The sequence below is a fragment of the Hyperolius riggenbachi genome, chromosome 7, assembly GCF_040937935.1.
Source record: "Hyperolius riggenbachi isolate aHypRig1 chromosome 7, aHypRig1.pri, whole genome shotgun sequence".
NCBI classification, from domain to species: Eukaryota; Metazoa; Chordata; class Amphibia; order Anura; family Hyperoliidae; genus Hyperolius; species Hyperolius riggenbachi.
Window position 1 is genome coordinate 269,335,985 of NC_090652.1, and position 19,565 is coordinate 269,355,549.

The following is a 19,565-nucleotide window of genomic DNA, read 5'->3' on the forward strand; positions in this document are numbered from 1 at the left end:
TGCCTTTGTGCCTACTACATATAAAAATGAAGTAGCCATGTACTTCCAGATGCAAAAATCAAATAGCCAATATCATTTGGATGCAATGGTTAGGAAATATTCCTTTGATTTTTCCAGCCAATTTTAAACATTTTATGGGTGGCTTTAAATTGATGGGAAGTAATTCTTAATAAGCTCTAATTACCAAACGTCTTGAGCAGCGCTGATATCTGTCACAGCAATTTTTTTTTTACGAAAGTGGAATTTTACTTTACAGCTCAAGAAGCTCAAGAATGCGCTGAGTTAATGTTAACCTTTGTAATGAGAAAACATTTATTCATTACATAATACTTCAGCAAACATCAGGCTCTCCTCAAGATAACAGGATTTTAGACATCTCTACAAGTCCAGTCCAGCTGGGAACTGGAGACTGAGTCACTCCTCTAGGCTAGAGATCACCGGAGAAAAGAAGCCACCCTGGTAGGATTTGCTTATTTACTGGGAAGGAGGAAACCCAAAGAGATGGTCAAGACAAAAATTCTTGTGGTGCTGCTGTAAATGAATCCAGTACCTCCTGAATTTATTAAAAAAATAAGATGTGATCACTTGTTAGCAAAACTCCATAACCAGTTATCCTACCTTAGTCCCCTATGCGATGAACCAGATAGCTCAACATAAAAAATCGATATGGCCCATATGCAATTCACTTTTTTACTAAGTTATCTCCTAGGAGATAACATTCATCTTCTCTTCAAACCAACTTTTCAGCATTTTACAATTGAAAAAGTATCCAAAGGTTGATGAGTGTTTCCTTGCTTGCTGGCGGCTTAAAGGGCATTTTATGACAAGGGCCCGTATGCTATTCAGTTTTTCTCCTGAGTTTTCTCCTAACTGATATTTTCAAACTTCTCAATAAAATGTGTTTTAAATCTTTAGAAAGCAAGAAAATACTTAAAATAGTTTTGATAGTACTTTTCCACCTACTTTTTGGTACTTTTTCAATTGCAAAGTGCCAAAAAGTTATTCTAAATAGAAGATGAAAAATTCAGGAGAAAAAGTGAATTGCATAAGGTCCATATCTATCCATATCTATAAAACTATTCGTGCCAGTGTGTGCAGTATGAGGGTGGGTGGGAGTCAAATGTGATCCATGGAAAAAAATGATCCATCAAACAGATCAGTTTATATATTGGACATCAGTTTTTGTATCCATGAGTTCATTTGGGATCACTCAATGCAATCCGGATTTATCGCATACTCCCTATATTTGCGTTACATTGGTCAGGACAGACTGATATGAACAAATCCTACTGATCCTATTGATTAAAGCCTGGTACACACATCCAATTTTGATTGGCCACTTTTACCACTTCCATGTTGTATGAGTGTTTACCTACACCATCTGTTCACAGTATTCACAGTCTATTTACCCTCATGCTACATGGAGGAGGTAACATTAGTCAGAGATTGTCCAATCAAAACTGGATATGAGTATGCACCTTAACATAGGATCCGTTTGCATCTGCTGGGATCTGTTCCATCTAGTTCCGCTAAACAGCCCGCTTTTCAGAAAAGTGTAAACTGCCACTTATTCTTACCTGACTGCTGCTTCTATTGGGCTGTCCTCCTATGCAACGCTGGCATGTGAAGTTCTGTGTAGTGTCAATTCAGGTGCCCTTTAAGTGTGTGCATAGCTTAAAGCAAACCTGAGGGGAAAATAAACTTACGAGATAATTAATTGTATGTGTAGTACAAGAAATAGATTATTAGCAGCAAAGAAAAAAGCCTCATATTGTTTTCCAGTACTGTTTTCTGAAGCACTTAAAGGACCACCGAGGTGACATGTGACATGATGAGACAGACATGTGTATGGACAGTGCCTAGCACACAAATAACTAGGCTGTGTTCCTTTTTTTTCTTTCTTTGCCTGAAAGAGTTAAACATCAGGTATGCAATTGACAGTTTGAGGCCCAGTGCACACCAAAACCGCTAGCAGATCCGCAATACGTTAGCGGTTTTGGGAGCTGATTTCAGAGCGATTCTAGGTATGTTTAGAGAGGTTTTCTAAACATACCTAGCGGTTTTGCGTGCGTTTTTGTGTAGCAGATTACACATATTGTTACAGTAAAAGCTGTTACTGAACAGCTACTGTAACAAAAATGCCTGGCAAACCGCTCTGAACTAGCGTTTTTCAGAGCAGTTTGCGTTTTTCCTATACTTTACATTGAGGACGAAACGCTTCCGAAAACCGCAAACGCGAAGCAGGAGGCGCGTTTGCGGCTTGGCAAAAACCGCAAACCGCCGGTGTGCACCATCCCATTGCAATACATTAGACAAGCGTTTTTAGAGGCGGATGCGGCCGGCGGATCGCTCCAAAAACCACTCGGTGTGCACTGGGCCTCAGACTGGGTCAGACTATAGCATAGCCCTCAATGATAAGTAATTACAGCCATACAACTTTTTCCTTTCAGTAAATGGTTTCTGAGAGCATAAAAGAGATAAAAAGGATCAATAATTCATAGATTTGAGCTCTGGCATACTTCAATGAAGGTGTTATTGAGCGGAGACAATATAACAGTAAAAACTTAAAAACTAGATTTATTACAAAATAAATCAGTGCGATATCTTTAAAAAAAAATCATTTTTAGGAGAACCAGGATAGATACAATTGTTTTCCTCATAAGTTTATTTTCACCTCAGATGTCCTTTAAACAGCGAGAGACAGCTGGAGATAAAGTTTACTGCAGGAAAGTTCAGAGGGTTTTATTTCTGCTTTGTTTTATAGTTTAAAGGACAGAATGTGGTTTTAAAAACTGTCACAGTTGCAGAATAATGCAATGTTATAACAAAAAGCTATATAACTGAACATAAAAACATGAGACTATTTTCTTTGCTACTAACGTTCTATTCATCTTTACCTGTACTATACATATCATGTGTAGATTTGCTTAAAGACTTGTGGCTTCACAGGGCACAGTGAGCCGGGGTTTACCAGGCCAGTATTCAAGCCTGCTTTAGATGCAGGGCCATCTCCCTTAAAGTGGACCTGAACTCTTGCACAGGACAGAAGAAAAACAGAGAGAAATGCGCCCTGTGTGCATTCAGAGAGTTTAGCCTCTCTAATACCCCCTCATCTGTTACTAGTCACAAGTTGTAATTTGATCTCTTGGCTGTGTCAGCTGGCTGCCACGGCAGAGAGGTATTTTATACAGGATGTTAACAGTATATCTGCTTCCATGAAAGCAGGAAGTAGACACACTTATTGCAGGATTTGTATCAGCTATAACAAATAAATGTTTTTTTTAAAAGGTTATTATGCTGTTGCTTATCTTTTAGAGCAGAGAGGAAGTTTGGAGTTCAGGTCCGCTTTAATGAGTTCACATACTCTCATCGGTGTGGCCGCACTAACATAGCAATGTATCCACAGCCTGTGTCTTGTGTGTAATAAGGACAATAGTTTTCCTTGCTGTGGGATCAGCCTGCATATGGAGACACGTGTAATGAGATTCAGCCCATTGCAGGTATACAGTCTGGATCATTGTCGGGGCAGGAGGATTTCAGCGCTCGTTACCCAGGAGTAGCCTATTCCCCGCATCCTCCGAGACAGCTTATTTTTCTCTGATAAGTTATATAAGAAAGTTTAGTTATCCAGCCACCTCTGTGGGCATATTATGTTGTACGGCGGGCGCCCCAGAGGTTTTGTACAGGCAATCTCCGAAGCTATCCGATCTCCAGCTGCTGTTTCCACTTATTTTAGCCTCTTTGGAGAAAATGAATGGTACTTGTTACCGTAGTTCTCCAAAGACATTCGAAAATCATTGACTATGTACTGCCCTATAGGGAGCCATTGTGCATACTGTAATCTGCAGCTCCACTGCGCTGGGCTCCGCGCAGCCTCCGGAGCTGCGCCGTCTATGGTCTATGCTCCATTATACGGGGCCGATAACCTGCCAGGATTCTCTGCTAATGCCCGGCTCTGATCAGCAGCCAGTCACTGCTTGCTTTAGCGAAATATATAGAAAAATGAGTATGGAAATTGGGAGCCCGCTGTCCACGTGCTGCATAAAGAAAGCACTCAGGCTCTATTAGGGTGTCACAAATCACAGACCATTCTAATGTATTCATTCCGGGAAAAGCGGCAGGAAACTCACTTTGATGTAATAATAAAGTAAAACATGCCAAGTCATCACACTGGCTCCATGGAAAGGTCCCCACTTGCCTGGATACAATAAATTGACACATTTTACAGGGAGAGAGAAAGAAAAGGAGTGTGTGCGATATATATATATATATATATATATATATATATATATATATATATATATATATATATATATATATATATATATATATATATATATAGTGGAGGAAATAATTATTTGACCCCTCACTGATTTTGTAAGTTTGTCCAATGACAAAGAAATGAAAAGTCTCAGAACAGTATCATTTCAATGGTAGGTTTATTTTAACAGTGGCAGATAGCACATCAAAAGGAAAATCGAAAAAATAACCTTAAATAAAAGATAGCAACTGATTTGCATTTCATTGAGTGAAATAAGTTTTTGAACCCCTACCAACCATTAAGAGTTCTGGCTCCCACAGAGTGGTTAGACACTTCTACTCAATTAGTCACCCTCATTAAGGACACCTGTCTTAACTAGTCACCTGTATAAAAGACACTTGTCCAAAGAATCAATCAATCAAGCAGACTCCAAACTCTCCAACATGGGAAAGACCAAAGAGCTGTCCAAGGATGTCAGAGACAAAATTGTAGACCTGCACAATGCTGGAATGGGCTACAAAACCATTAGCAAGAAGCTGGGAGAGAAGGTGACAACTGTAGGTGCGATTGTTCGAAAATGGAAGGAGCACAAAATGACCATCAATCGACCTCGCTCTGGGGCTCCACGCAAGATCTCACCTCGTGGGGTGTCAATGGTTCTGAGAAAGGTGAAAAAGCATCCTAGAACTACACGGGAGGAGCTAGTGAATGACCTCAAATTAGCAGGGACCACAGTCACCAAGAAAACCATTGGAAACACATTACACTGCAATGGATTAAAATCCTGCAGGGCTCGCAAGGTCCCCCTGCTCAAGAAGGCACATGTGCAGGCCCGTCTGAAGTTTGCCAATGAACACCTGAATGATTCTGTGAGTGACTGGGAGAAGGTGCTGTGGTCTGATGAGACCAAAATAGAGCTCTTTGGCATTAACTCAACTCGCTGTGTTTGGAGGAAGAAAAATGCTGCCTATGACTCCCAAAACACCGTCCCCACCGTCAAGCATGGGGGTGGAAACATTTTGCTTTGGGGGTGTTTTTCTGCTAAGGGCACAGGACAACTTAATCGCATTAACGGGAAAATGGACGGAGCCATGTATCGTGAAATCCTGAACGACAACCTCCTTCCCTCTGCCAGGAAACTGAAAATGGGTCGTGGATGGGTGTTCCAGCACGACAATGACCCAAAACATACAGCAAAGGCAACAAGGAGTGGCTCAAAAAGAAGCACATTAAGGTCATGGAGTGGCCTAGTCAGTCTCTGGACCTTAATCCAATAGAAAACCTATGGAGGGAGCTCAAGCTCAGAGTTGCACAGAGACAGCCTCGAAACCTTAGGGATTTAGAGATGATCTGCAAAGAGGAGTGGACCAACATTCCTCCTAAAATGTGTGCAAACTTGGTCATCAATTACAAGAAACGTTTGACCTCTGTGCTTGCAAACAAGGGTTTTTCCACTAAGTATTAAGTCTTTTATTGTTAGAGGGTTCAAAAACTTATTTCACCCAATGAAATGCAAATCAGTTGCTATCTTTTATTTAAGGTTATTTTTTCGATTTTCCTTTTGATGTGCTATCTGCCACTGTTAAAATAAACCTACCATTGAAATTATACTGTTCTGAGACTTCATTTCTTTGTCATTGGACAAACTTACAAAATCAGTGAGGGGTCAAATAATTATTTCCTCCACTGTATATATACACGCAGTTCCAGACTTACAAACATCCCGACTTACAAACAACCCGACGATACCAACAGGATGAAAATGTGAAATTTCATTCTGTGGGAATAAGTGAAAAAGTAATAAAAACATTTTTTTCAGAAAGACCTTGTACATTTGGAGAAAATCAATCTTAAAGGGACTCCGAGCACCTCTCATGGGTATGCCTTTAAGCCAGACATCTTCCAACAAACTCATTCTATGACCTCTCTGGAGGAGCCTCTTGCAATGGCCATGCGTGTCACTTCCTCTTCCTGATTCATTCAGTGATGCACTTCTCTAACAGAGAAGACAGGGGTAGAACGCCGATTTAGGCATCAAATGAAAGATCAGAGCAAAAGCTACAGAAAGGTATGCATCTTTAAGTACTTATATTACTGGTCGGAGTCTTAAAGGCATGCCCATGAGAGGTGCTCGGAGTCCCTTTATTTTTTTTTTTTTAAGGAGAATCTGTACTTTAAAATTCTTACAATAAATAGCATATCATTCTATTCATGATGTTCTCCTGGGCCACTCTGTGCTGTTTCTGCCACTCTCTGCTGCAATCCTGGCTAGTAATTGCCAGTTTTAGGCAGTGTTTACAAACAAAAAACATGGCTGCTAACCAGAGTGTGATAGGCTGAGAGAAGCTCAGTCTGTGACTCATACAGAGCCTGGAGGGGGTGTGGAGAGGGTGTGTATAACTTCTACCTATCACAGCAGAGCAGCACATTCCTGCCTGAGCCGATAAAGCCGGCAAAGGAAAGAAGATTAGATTGCATAACAGAGATAATACAGCCACTGTGGAACTAGGAAAGGCTGCAGTAAGACAGACCACATTAGAACAGGTATAGGAACTTAAAGGATCTTATAGGATAGAAGAAATAAGGCTGAAAATTTTGTTACTGAGTCTCTTTAAATTGTTTTTAAACCGGTAATATAACTCTGAGGGCACAGGAGCACAGAAGTGACACAGTAGGGGGCACAGGGGGACAAAGGTGACACAGTAGGGTGACACTAACAGTATAGGATCTATCAATGTATGTTTTTCTGAGTATGAACTGAGCCTATGCTGGAAACACACGATTCAACTTCCAGTCCAATCGACAGGAATCTGACGATTATTTCTGGTAAATTGCATGGTGTGTTCCCAGCATTAGGTACCTGTTTATAAAGCAAAGCTATACATTGAAATGTGGAATTTCGTTCTGGATTGTGCGTAGCCTCACCCTATACTGTCTATTTTGAGCTTCTCTCGCTACAAACATCTTGGTGGTTTGGGTTCTCCTTTGCTTCAATATTGTGAATAGCCTTTCCAGAACTCCTGTGAATTTGCCCAGGACTTACAGCAGCAAATCAGACTTGGGCTCATACTGTTCCCATTACTCACGTCAGTCAAAGATAGCTTTGCATGGTTTTTGTAACAACATTTCTTTGGTGTCACCAGTAAATGGCTAATGTGCTTTGCATGCAGGTATAATAATGCTTTTGTACATTTTTAAAGGTGTGTGAGAACTAGGGATAGTAAATGAGATGCAAATAATTTCGAGTTGATTCATCATGCACATTTTGTATGCAAATTTATGCAGGTTGAAAATGAACCAATCAAATCTTGCCGAGTTAAAATCCGACTGGTCCATTTTCAAGCTGCATAATTTGCATACAAAATATGCATGATCCTGCATCATCTCAAAATGATTTGCATCTCATTGACTATCCCTAATGATAACGTACTTTTTGACATCTTAGTCATTAAGAATTCCTTTCTTTCTTGGAGGTACAGAATGGTGGCGGGCGACTGATCCTCACACTCGCGCTGCTTTCTTCCCCCCGCTACTTGGACTTCCTCCTCTCTTCACGCCCCCATCCCAGAACCATGACTCCTCCTCCTTTCACCTCCGCGCTGCTGTCGCTGCTGCTGCTGCTGGGAAAAACAGCCGCCTCCCCTCTGAGAAAGGTAGGCTGTGCGCTCCACTGGTGAATGGATTCTGTGCCGCTATTTGAGCTTGATTAATAATTTGGGGGTTTTAATGAAATAAACATCCTTTATAATTACAGTTATCACAGTAGTATCAGTCACTTTGTATGGTAATTATAGCTATTAGTTAAGCTAAACAAATGCAATTAGTGCTTTCAGTAGGTTTCTTTTATTTGTTACGATGTAGCTTGCAATTGTACAGAATGGGGGCATATGTAATTTATTTATTATGTATTAGCTCCAGAGTTGTCTTTTTGCGTCTCTTGTATAGGTTTCTTTAGCCCGTTCGCTATAGACGGTGTACACCTCAGCATCCCATTGTGTTTTTATTTTCTCTAAAAGTCTACCCTTATTTGATCCAGACATTTTGCTTCTGCATTTTCTAATCACAGCAACCTCCTTTGCTAGGTACTTCACTCCATGGACATCTTGTCCTGAGATCTTTGTTTACTACCATACTGCTGCATACAGCTACAAAAGAGAACTGAATACTGTGTAATGGCAGCATACACTGTCTGTCGGATGTACCTACTTACATACGCTCAGTGGCATAGCTAAGGAGCTAAGGGCCCCAGTTTTACATTGCTCCTCCCCCCCCCCCCCCCCCAAGCACTCTAGACATAACAATTGATACAATGCACTAAGACCTGCCAAGGACAACCACAGTGTCAGAGGTGCAAGAAGGGGATGGGGAACAGTTTAATGATTATTATCATTCAAAGTATCTATAGACATGATCATTACAAGCACAGGACCAATAAAGAGCTACTACTGAGGGAGAGCCCTACAGGGGCCCTCTGGCCCAAGGGCCCCGATGAGGTCGAGACCTCTGAAACCCCTATTGCTATGGCACTGCATATGCTGTCTGATATTCTGTTTGACACATGCCTTCTGATGTTCCCTCTAGCACACACTGGGCTTGATTCACTAAGACAAATAGCATGCCTTATCCAAGTTAACACACCTTATCAGAGATAACATGCCATATCAAAGTTAACACGCCTTATCAGAGTAGCATAGCGAGCACTACGAACTTATGTCTGCTAATTGGCAATGACACGAGCTCTACGCGTCCTGCCCTGAGCCCCTGCGGGTTCATAGCGCTTGTTATGCTACATTTATAAGGCGTGATAACAAAGATAAGGCGTGTTAACTTGGATAAGGCATGCTATTTCTCTTAGTGAATCAAGCCCACTGCCTGTTTGATGTTCCCACTAGCACACACTGCCTTTCTGATGTACCCTCTAACACACACTGCCTTTCTGATGTACCCTCTAACACACACTGCCTTTCTGATGTACCCTCTAACACACACTGCCTTTCTGATGTACCCTCTAACACACACTGCCTTTCTGATGTACCATCTAACACACACTGCCTGTTTGATGTACCCTCTAGCACACACTGCCTTTCTGATGTACCATCTAACACACAATGTTTGTCTCATATTCTCTGTAGTGTACACTGATGTACCCTCTAGCACACACTGACTCATATTCTCTCTAGTGTATACTGATGTATCCTCTAGCACAGAATGTGTCATATTCTCTCTGGTGTACACTGATGTACCCTTTTAGCACACACTAACTCATATTCTTTCTGGTGTACACTGATGTACCCTCTAGCACAGTGGGTACATCAGAGGGAGTTAATCAGCTCTACTTAGACACTAATCACCCCACCTGTGCATGTTTGTGGTTTTCTGCAAAACATGTACTGTTGGTGGGCCTTGAGGACAGGGTTGGGGAACTTTGCTCTAGCACACACTAACTCATATTCTCTCTGGTGTACACTGATGTACCCTTTAGCACACACTAACTCATATTCTCTCTAATGTACGCTCTAGCACACAATGGGCCATATGCAATTAACTTTTTCTCTTGAATTTTCTCCTAGGAGAATTGCCAAGAAAAGTAGCAAAAGGTAGGCAAAAAGGTACTTTCAAAATTATTTTGAGTACGTTCTAGCTCGCTTGGGTTTTAAAAGGCATTTTATGACAAGATTTGGATATATCACTTAGGGGAAAACTCAGGAGAAAAAGTAAATTGGACAGGCCCCAATGTCTCATATTCTCTCTGGTTTCCAATGATGTACCCGCCTCTAGTGCACATCACATATTCTTTCTCGTGTACATTGATGTACCCTCTAGCACACATTTTCTCATATTCTCTCTGGTGTACATTGATGTACCCTCTAGCACACGTCTCGTATTCTCTCTGGTGTACACTGATGTACAATCTAGCACACATGTCTCATATTCTCTCTGATGTACCCTCTACACTGGGCCTGATTCACAAAGCTTTTCTGTTAAATTACCTCACCTTATTAACTCACAATTAATCTCTCCTTAAATGACTTAACTCATGAATTAGCTCTCCTTAACTGGCTTAACCCATTGTTTTGCTCTCTTTATTTAACTTACATCACGATTTAGCTCTCCTTAACTGACTTAACTCATGGTTTAGATCTCATTAACTGACAATTTATTGTATCGCTCTCCTTAACTGACTTAAAGAGAATCTGTATTGTTAAAATCGCACAAAAGTAAACATACCAGTGCGTTAGGGGACATCTCCTATTACCCTCTGACACAATTTTGCCGCTCCCCACCGCATTTAAAGTGGTTAAAAACAGTTTTAAAAAGTGTGTTTACAAACAAACAAAATGGCCACCAAAACAGGAAGTAGGTTGATGTACAGTATGTCCACACATAGAAAATACATCCATACACATGCAGGCTGTATACAGCATTCCTTTTGAATCTCAAGAGATCATTTGTGTGTTTCTTTCCCCCTGCATCTCTCATCCACTGAAGTTTCAGGCTGCTCTTTTCTTCCTGCAAACAGCTTTGCCCTTGTCTAATTCCTCAGTATGTGAAAGCCCAGCCAGCTCAGAGGACGATTTATCCAGCTTGTAAAAGATACGAGAGCAGAGAGAAGCTGCCCTAATCTTAATATCACACAGGCAGTGTGCAGAGAGGGGCCTGAAAGGGGGAGTTCATAGCAGAACCACAACACTGAAGAACTTGGCAGCCTTCCAGACACAGGCCGACAAGTCTGACAGGGGAAAGATACATTGATTTATTACAGAGACTGTGATAGCAGAAAGAGCTGCAGTAAGCCAGAACACATTCGAATAGCTTTTGGAACTTGTAGGATGATAAAAAACAGGATGCAATTTTTGTTACGGAGTCTCTTTAAATCATGGTTTAGCTCTCCTTATCTATTTATCTCATGAATTATCTCTCCTTATTTGTTTATCTCATGCATTAGCATTCCTTAAAGTTAAGGTGAAAAATAAGTAACCTTTGTGAATCAACCCCACTGTGTGTCTCATATTTTCTGTGGCATACACGATCTGTCTGAGGTAGCGACAACCAGGGATGGGCTTTCGAGTATGCAACTACTTGAAATGAAAATGAGACTTGATTGCCTCAGGTGTGACCACGGGAGACAGGGGGTTACTTACCCAGAAGTCCGTCGGCTTCTATGCATCTCACTCCACTCACAAGCGACCTATGGGACGCGTTCCATGACTCACTACCACACTTCCTCCTTCAAGTCGGAAGGAGGAAGTGCGGTAGTGAGTTGTGCAACGCGTCCCATAGGTCCTCTGCGAGTGAAGTGAGATGCATAGAAGCCGATGGACTTCTGGGTAAGTAACCCCCCATCTCCCGTGGTCAAACCTGAGGCAATCAAGCCTTATTTTAATTTCGAATTAGAGTAGTTGCATACTCGAAAGCCCATCCCTGGTGACAACAGCTGAGGGGCCCTCCCTCAACCACTCTTTGTTCTCCTGTCCTGGGCTGGTAATAATCACTTCTATCGATGCTTTGAATGGTAGTTATCATTAACTAACTGTTAACCATCCACTTTTTGCACCTCAGACACTGTGGTTGTCGTTGACAGATTTTGGTGTATCAAAATGTTATGTATCGAGTTATTGGGGGGCCCATTGTAAAACTTGCACTAGGACCCATAGCTCCTTAGCTACGGCACTGGCTAGCACAAACTGTCTGATCTGTCCCCTAGGATTCATGTAGCACTAGCTGGTAACCTTTGCTTTAATGAACATATTCTCTGTCCTATGTACAGGCATGAACGGCTCTGTCAATGGAAGCAGCCCTACCTTAGTAACCAATAACTGCACACCGGTATTATCCACAACGACCACTAGCAGCCCAGGCAAAGTCAAAAGCGCAGGCGCAGGAACGGGGAGTCGGACGTGCAATCAGGAGTCAAGGAAGACAGACGGCAGAAGTGAAAAGAATAAGGACAAGGTGGGAGATTGCTGTGCTGCCTATTTTCTAGTGTATGGCAACTAATCACATATTCCATTGCACTCATGGAGAACATTCAAGGGTTTGTGAGACTGGTAGCTGCAGGCAATATAGCAACCAATCAGACTCTGTTGTAAGTGGGGTAGGTTGATTTCCTGTACTTATAACTGTCTTGGTATCTCCTTTACTCATTAGGCACTAGACATTTTTGTGCAAAGGCAGGCATACATATTCCAGATGTGTCAAACGGTCACTATCTATCTCATATTTACCTCCTTCCCACAATGGCTCACTCGACATTAGATGAAATCTCAGCAGATATCTACTGTTATACCCCTCTCCCTGTCATAGTGCCGAGCTTTGTACTGGTTGCTGCAGGAATAACGATGGAGTGTTGCTCTCATTCCGCTCCTGTCTATAGAATAGACTTTCCTGACCAATGTTCAGTCAGTAAAATAACGGAACACTGATCAAGAGGGAATCCTTTTTAAATAAATGTGCACTAGATTCAATGTTGTCTTTCAGACACACCATGGCTTGTAAGGATAAGAACCCTTATGGAATTGTGGACAGGGCAGTATCTATTGGGATGACGGCTTAACCACAAGAATGGTTTATGTCCAAAGATGGCTGCCCTCAGCGTGCCGTGATGGGGCACTGGAACACTGGTCCCTTTTTGACGTCTACTACTTTTCAATTAAAAAATCAGATTTGCACGGGATTTGCCCACGCTTTGCCTATTACCATTGTAATCACAGCGTCTGTTTTTTACTGGTGTGTTTCGATTTGCAGCCAAATGCAAACGTAGTGCATGCTGCATTTACAGCCAATAAGAGTGCAAGAAAATCGTACTGTGAAAGATGTCAGTGCTGTATAAAGGCTAAATAATAATAATAATAATAATAATAATACCAAATCCTGTGCAATGCTATGCCATTTTTTTGCAGTTTTCCTGACTTGTTGGAAACATGCAAACGCTATTGTATCACAAAACGATCACATGATAATCGCATTGAAAACCTCTTTGTGTAAATTGCTAAAAATCACCATTGCAGTGCACTTGCGATTTTCAGTGGATAAGGCTCCTTAGTATGTTTATGACTGTTATACTATGAATTGATGATTACATTGTACCTGTTAAGGTAGCCAGTAATGATACAATTTGCAGAATGATGGTTTACAAATGACTCTTCATATGACTGATCAGAAATGATCATTTTGGACCACTAATGGACAAAAATCTCCTAACCAATCTGATCAGATTAATGAATTCGATCCAATTTTCGGAAAATTTCCAATTGTTGATACGAAGAATCGTTTGTAAGGGATCGTTTGACAAATTGTATCATTGGTGGCAACCTTAGTCTGTAGTGATGAACATGTAGAAGATAGGAATGGTACAAAGTCATAAAGAGTTTCATTATTTTGGTTAAAGGGAAGGTTCATGCAAAATAAAAAATGAGTTTCACTTACCTGGGGCTTCTACCAGCCCCATGCAGCCATCCTGTGCCCTCGTAGTCACTCACTGCTGCTCCAGTCCCCCGCTGGCAGCTTGCCGACCTCGGAGGTCGGGGGCCGCATTGCGTACATTTTTACGCATTCCCGCTAGTGCAGGAACATTAACACATACATTTTTACGCGTAACTGGTTCAATGCATACATTTTTATGCATTGAACCACTAACGCGTAAAAATGTATGTGTTAATGTTCCTGCACTAGCGGGAATGCGTAAAAATGTACGCAATGCGGCCCGCCGACCTCCGAGGTCGGCAAGCTGCCAGCGGGGGACTGGAGCAGCAGTGAGTGACTACGAGGGCACAGGATGGCTGCATGGGGCTGGTAGAAGCCCCAGGTAAGTGAAACTCATTTTTTATTTTGCTTGGACATTCCCTTTAAGCATTGGTAACCTCCTGTGCTGCTAAGATACACAATAAGCTCCATACTTATACTACTGTTACCAGAACAACATCAACAGTTCTTGGAGAATTGGTGGCCACTAACGGTCCAACTTTTAGCAGGGGATTGAATCTATCATAATTATGATCGGTTTGACATAGAATAAACTCTTTTGATGTTCCCAATCGACTGCAAACAATTCTAAAAGTGATCGTTCTACGTCAATTTTGTCGATAAAAATGTTGTCGAACATAACATTTTTTTTCATAATTGGTTGTGATGGATAGGAGTTATGGATTGGTAATTTGGTGGTGAAATAATCAATGTATTATAATATTTTATATCCAATTGGACCATTAGGGGCCACCTTAAAGGGAACCTAAACTTTGAAGGATATGGATTTTTCCTCCTAAAATAATACCAGTTGCCTGACTCTCCTGCTGATCCCGTGTCTCTAATACTTTCAGCCTCAGCTACTCAACAAGCATGCAGATCAGGTGCTCTGACTGAAGTCAGACTAGATTAGCTGCATGCTTGTTTCAGGTGTGTGATTCAGCCACTACTGCAGCCATAGAGATCAGCAGGACTGCCAGGCAACTGGTATTGTTTAAAAGGAAACATCCATATCCCTCTCAGTTTAGGTTCCCTTTAAGGTGTCCAGTGTGAGACTGTGAGTTTGAAAAACTGAGGAAGCCACCTGCTGGCCAAACAGCAGAAATCATGAGTTATCACTCCCAATAGAAACCTGTAGCAAGTCTTCACTGTGAGCAGCAACACCTGATTACTGCTGCTTGGCCAGCAAGTGGATTTCCTCAGCTTTTACACCTCCCAGTCCGACACTGAAGGTGTCTTCTTTGGTTGATTATTAAAAGTTGCAGCTTTTTACATTTTTCTTCTCTGACAACCTAACCTACTAGTACTGACATAAGGATTTGCTTGCAGTCAGGTGACATAAAAGGTTATGTTTAAAGTTTCCACAACGCACCAACATTTTAGAAGATCCAAGATTAGCATCAGCGTCTCTTCCTCGTTTCCCAGCATTGTGCTTAGTAGTGAGTTGTAGGTGTGCTGAATCTGTAATCTTATTATCCTGGCTTAGAGCAGAGAGCTCCAGCACTTGTCAGCTAATGAGGCGAGTGAAATATGACAAGTGCTGAGTCACACTAAAGCCACACATGTACAAAGCAAAACATCACACAATACAAACACCCTGGCCCATATGCAATTCACTGTTTCTCCTGAGTTCTCTCCTAGGAGATACTTTTTCATCTTCAATTTAAATAACTTTTCAGCACTTTGTAATTGAAAAAGTACTAAGAAGTAAGTGAAAAAAGCACCATCAAAATTATTTTCTATATTTTATTTTTTCCTGGTGGTTTAAAATGCATTTTATGGACAAATTTGAAAATATCACTTAGGAGAAAACTCAGGAGAAATCAGTTAGTGTAACTGTCGGGCATAAAATCAAAAATCAATTCTTTATTTTTATCTGGTAAACAAGTAATGAGGATGCTAATCAGGCAATCCAAAAGTTAAAATCTCTATTACTTTTCTTGCTTATAAATGATCATTCCCCAGTTTACCTGACTCTTATTTGGTACGTTGCCGCAAAAAGGAAGTTGCAGGGCATGCTGTGTTGTCCTTCTTTGCTTCTGTACATTAGTTAAATCTGAGGGGAAATAAAGAAGCAAAAAAAAACAACCCAGCATGCCCTGCAACTTCCTTTTTGTGTACCAAATTTTGTGTACCAAATAAGAGTCAGGTAAACTGGGGAATGATAATGACAACAAGAAAAGTAATAGTGATTTTAACTTTTGAAATGCCTGATTAGCATCCTTATTACTTGTTTACCAGATAAAAATAAAGAATTGATTTTTGATTTTATGCCCGACAGTTACACTTTAACTGATTTCTCCCGAGTTTTCTTCTAGGAGATAATTTTTCATCTTTTGTTTAAAATAACTTTTCAGCACTATGTAGAAGAAGGTAAAAACTAGTGCTGTCTCCGAAGCGCAAACAGACATTGATTAATATTATACTTCTTGTGTCATGTAACTGATGTTTATTAACCACCTAAGGACCGCGTAACGTCAATTTGCGATAAGTCCTGGGGGCAAGGTTTGCAGGGGATCACGTGCGCCGATGCACGCACATCCCCGCTAGAATGACGGAGCTCCGGTGTGCCCAGACCTGTACCCCAGTACCGCTAGGGGGCCAAGTATGTAGCAAATCCAAAAAAGGTCGGCACCACCGATAGTATTAACCACTTCCGGATACCGGGTGGTTTTGCTGATCGGTGCTGCGTGGGCTCTCCAGCCCGCAGCACCGATCAGCTAGCAGCCAGGCCGATCAGACTTCCCCCCTTTTTTCCCCACTAGGGGGATGTCCTGCTGGGGGGGTCTGATCGCCGCCGGCTGCTTGCGCTTGCGGGGGGCTCTCTTCAAAGCCCCCCTCCGCAGCGCTTCCTGGCCGCCTTCCCCTTCCCTCCCTCTACCTCCCCCTGTGAGCGGCGCAGGACGGAATTCCGTCCTGCGCCGGATAGGATAGGCTTCAGCCTATCAGGTGCTGGCGGTCCCCGGCCAATCAGAGGCCGGGGATCGCCGATCTCCGCCACGGCGCTGCTACGCAGCAGCGCCGTATACATGTAAACACCGGGGAAGATCTTCCCCGTGTGTTTACATTTACCCTGCGAGCCACGATCGGAGGCTCGCAGGGTGTTCACGGAGACACCCTCCGTGAACTGACATGGAACGGCCGCTCATACGAGCGGCCGTTTCCATGCAATCCACTTCAGGATTCAGGGGCGTAGTTAAGCGTACGCCGAATCCTGAAGTGGTTAAAGCTCAATTACTAATACAACACACTAATACAACCAATATATACCCCTTAGCCAACACCCTTCAAACATTGATTAGCCAATCACAGAGTGAGAATATGAAGATTTAGCTTCTGGCTAACATCTTCTTTTTGAGTGTTACTCAGTTTGTGTATTATATTTTACAGCAGAAACAAAGGAAGAAAGCAGTGGAAAGTTCCAGTTCCAGCGATTCCGGCTCCTCCTCTGATACATCGAGCGATGGCGTCAGTAGCAGCGATTCTGATGACCTGGAAGAAGAGGACCAAAGCATTGAGGAGAGTGACGATGATGACTCTGATTCAGAGAGTGAAGCACAATCTAAAAATAAGAGCAAGGTAGATGCTGCGGTTTTTAATGACACGAGTCACACAGAGAAACATTAACAAATATCCTGCCTGCATAATTAGAGGTGGGACAGTTGTATCTGCTGACTATCTTTAAGCTATGTACCCACAGGATCTCCGCCGGAGAACAATCGTTCCCAAGCATTGTTGACGTCGTCGGAAATGAACGATCATGTAAAATTGCTTACATGATCGTGAAAGTCAATGGGGATTGAAATAATACTCCACTATATGGTCTAACTGGTCTAAATGAGTTCCGTCATCAGCTTGCAAGCCCGCGGCTGACAAACTATTAACAAAAAGAAAACCCGTCTTTTTTTATGTACAGCGCTGCGATCTAGCGCAGCGCTGTACAAGGGACACTTAGCTGTCCCTCCGAGCGGCTCACAATCAAGTCCCTCTCATAGGCTGATGCCTATGAGAGGAGGGAAAAAGCATTGAACGGTGCCTAGGGCCAATTTGGGGGAGGGAGGGGGGATCTTTTTTTTTCAATTAATAAACAAAGAAAAATGATCAGAGCAGCAATCAGATGCCACCAACAGAAAGCTCTGTTGGTGGTAAGAAAAGGAGGGAAGATTCATATGTGTGCTAAGTTGTATGGCCGTGCAGCACACTGTTAAAGATGCAGTGTGCTGAATTGTAAAAAATAGCCTGGTCACTGGGGGGGGGGGGGGGTGGGCATGGGGGGTTTAAGCCTGTGGTTCTTAACCATTTTCACCATTAGGAGGTATCTGCTACATTTAAAAGGCTGCACTTATGCTGCTGCGCGTTCCCATGCGCGTTTGCGTGCTCCCGTGCCGCCGCCCATTAGCCTAGGGATCAATGAATGGGAATACAGTTCCCATTCATTGATCTAAGTCCTTGTAAGAAAGGCCGACGGCTTCTTTCAGAAGCCGCGATCTTTCTGAAAAAAAAAGTTTCCCGTCCTCCATTCACATCCTGTAAGCGAGAGCGCTCGCTTACAGGACTAAAAAAAATGTTTTTGACTGTGGCCACCAAGTAGTAAAGCTACATCTACATACATTTTTTTTTTTTTACAATTAAAATGTATTACATTTAAATGAACTGTTTACCCCCCACACTTCCAAAAATACACAAATACATTTTTTTTTATTTAAAAAAATTCCAATTAAAAAAAACCCCATAAATAGTTACATAAGGGTCTGAACTTTTTTAATACGCATGAGAAAAGGGTATATTACAATTATTTTTTTTTTAATTATAAGCTTGTAATTAGTGATGGCGCAAAACTGAAAAAATGCACCTTTATTTCCAAATAAAATATTGTTGCCATACACTGTGATAGGGACATAATTTAAATTGTGTAATAACCGGGACAAATGGGCAAATAAGATCCATGGGTTTTAGTTATGGTAGCATGTATTATTTTTAAGCTATAATGGCCGAAAACTGAGAAATAATGATTTTTTTTCACTTTTTTCTTAATAGTCCTGTTAAAATGCATTTAGAAAATAATTTTTAGCAAAATGTACCACCCAAGGAAAGCCTAATTAATGGCGGAAAAAACAAGATATAGATCAATTCATTGTGATAAGTAGTGATAAAGTTATTGGTTAATGAATGGGAGGTGAAAATTGCTTGGAAGCATAAGGTGAAAAACGACTGAAGGCTGAAGTGGTTAATTTTACTTCCACTAGTGATTATTTATATATTTATCCTATCACAGCATTATAACACTGAACTGTCTGTTCCAGGTGCTAATTCACAACCTCTCAGACCTGAAATCTGAAGCAAGTCAAGCAGAGAAGTTGCAAGAGAAGCGACCACACCAGCAGATACCTCTTCTTCCGGAGCCTCAGGCCCGCTCTCCATTCCAGCCCCAGCAGAAATACCCTCAGGTTTTATCCCAGCATCTTCCCTTCGTATTCCAAAGCTCTCAGGCCAAGGAAGAGGCTGTGAACAAACACACAAGCGTGATACAATGTACGGGACTAGTCTCTGCTGTGAAGCCCTCTCCTCTACTCACTCAGCCCAGCAAGGAAGCCGGCCTGAAACTAGGGAACCTTCCTTCTGACGGACTGAAAACAGGGAATAAAAATACCTCTGAAGAGCCCAGCCCACAGCCCAGCGACTTGAGGATTAAAAGGGTAAATATATCAAGAGTATCACGTATAGAACCAACTGTAGGCATTGCATTGTTCATGCTGCAGGGTACTAGGTAGAGTTTGGTTCAGTGGTTGGTTTCAGCACACTTCACAACCCTTCTTTTTCATTGATACACAGGGGTAGGGGT

The 19,565-nt window shown here is 41.9% G+C and overlaps 1 protein-coding gene across 21 annotated transcripts in view; it reads left to right on the forward strand.

Annotated features, from left to right (window-relative positions):
* Positions 1-19,565, forward strand: part of BAZ2B (bromodomain adjacent to zinc finger domain 2B) — a 240,185-nt gene that overhangs the window by 117,342 nt on the left and 103,278 nt on the right. For 8 of the 21 annotated variants that reach the window (XM_068245688.1, XM_068245677.1, XM_068245680.1 and 5 more), the window contains exons 4-8: positions 7,735-7,914; positions 9,832-9,870; positions 12,030-12,214; positions 17,114-17,302; positions 19,027-19,419. In XM_068245688.1, the coding sequence (XP_068101789.1) occupies positions 7,735-7,914; positions 9,832-9,870; positions 12,030-12,214; positions 17,114-17,302; positions 19,027-19,419 (986 nt within the window). The remainder of the gene's footprint in view (positions 1-7,734; positions 7,915-9,831; positions 9,871-12,029; positions 12,215-17,113; positions 17,303-19,026; positions 19,420-19,565) is intronic. The other 13 variants (XM_068245681.1, XM_068245695.1, XM_068245687.1 and 10 more) reach the window with 5 other exon arrangements.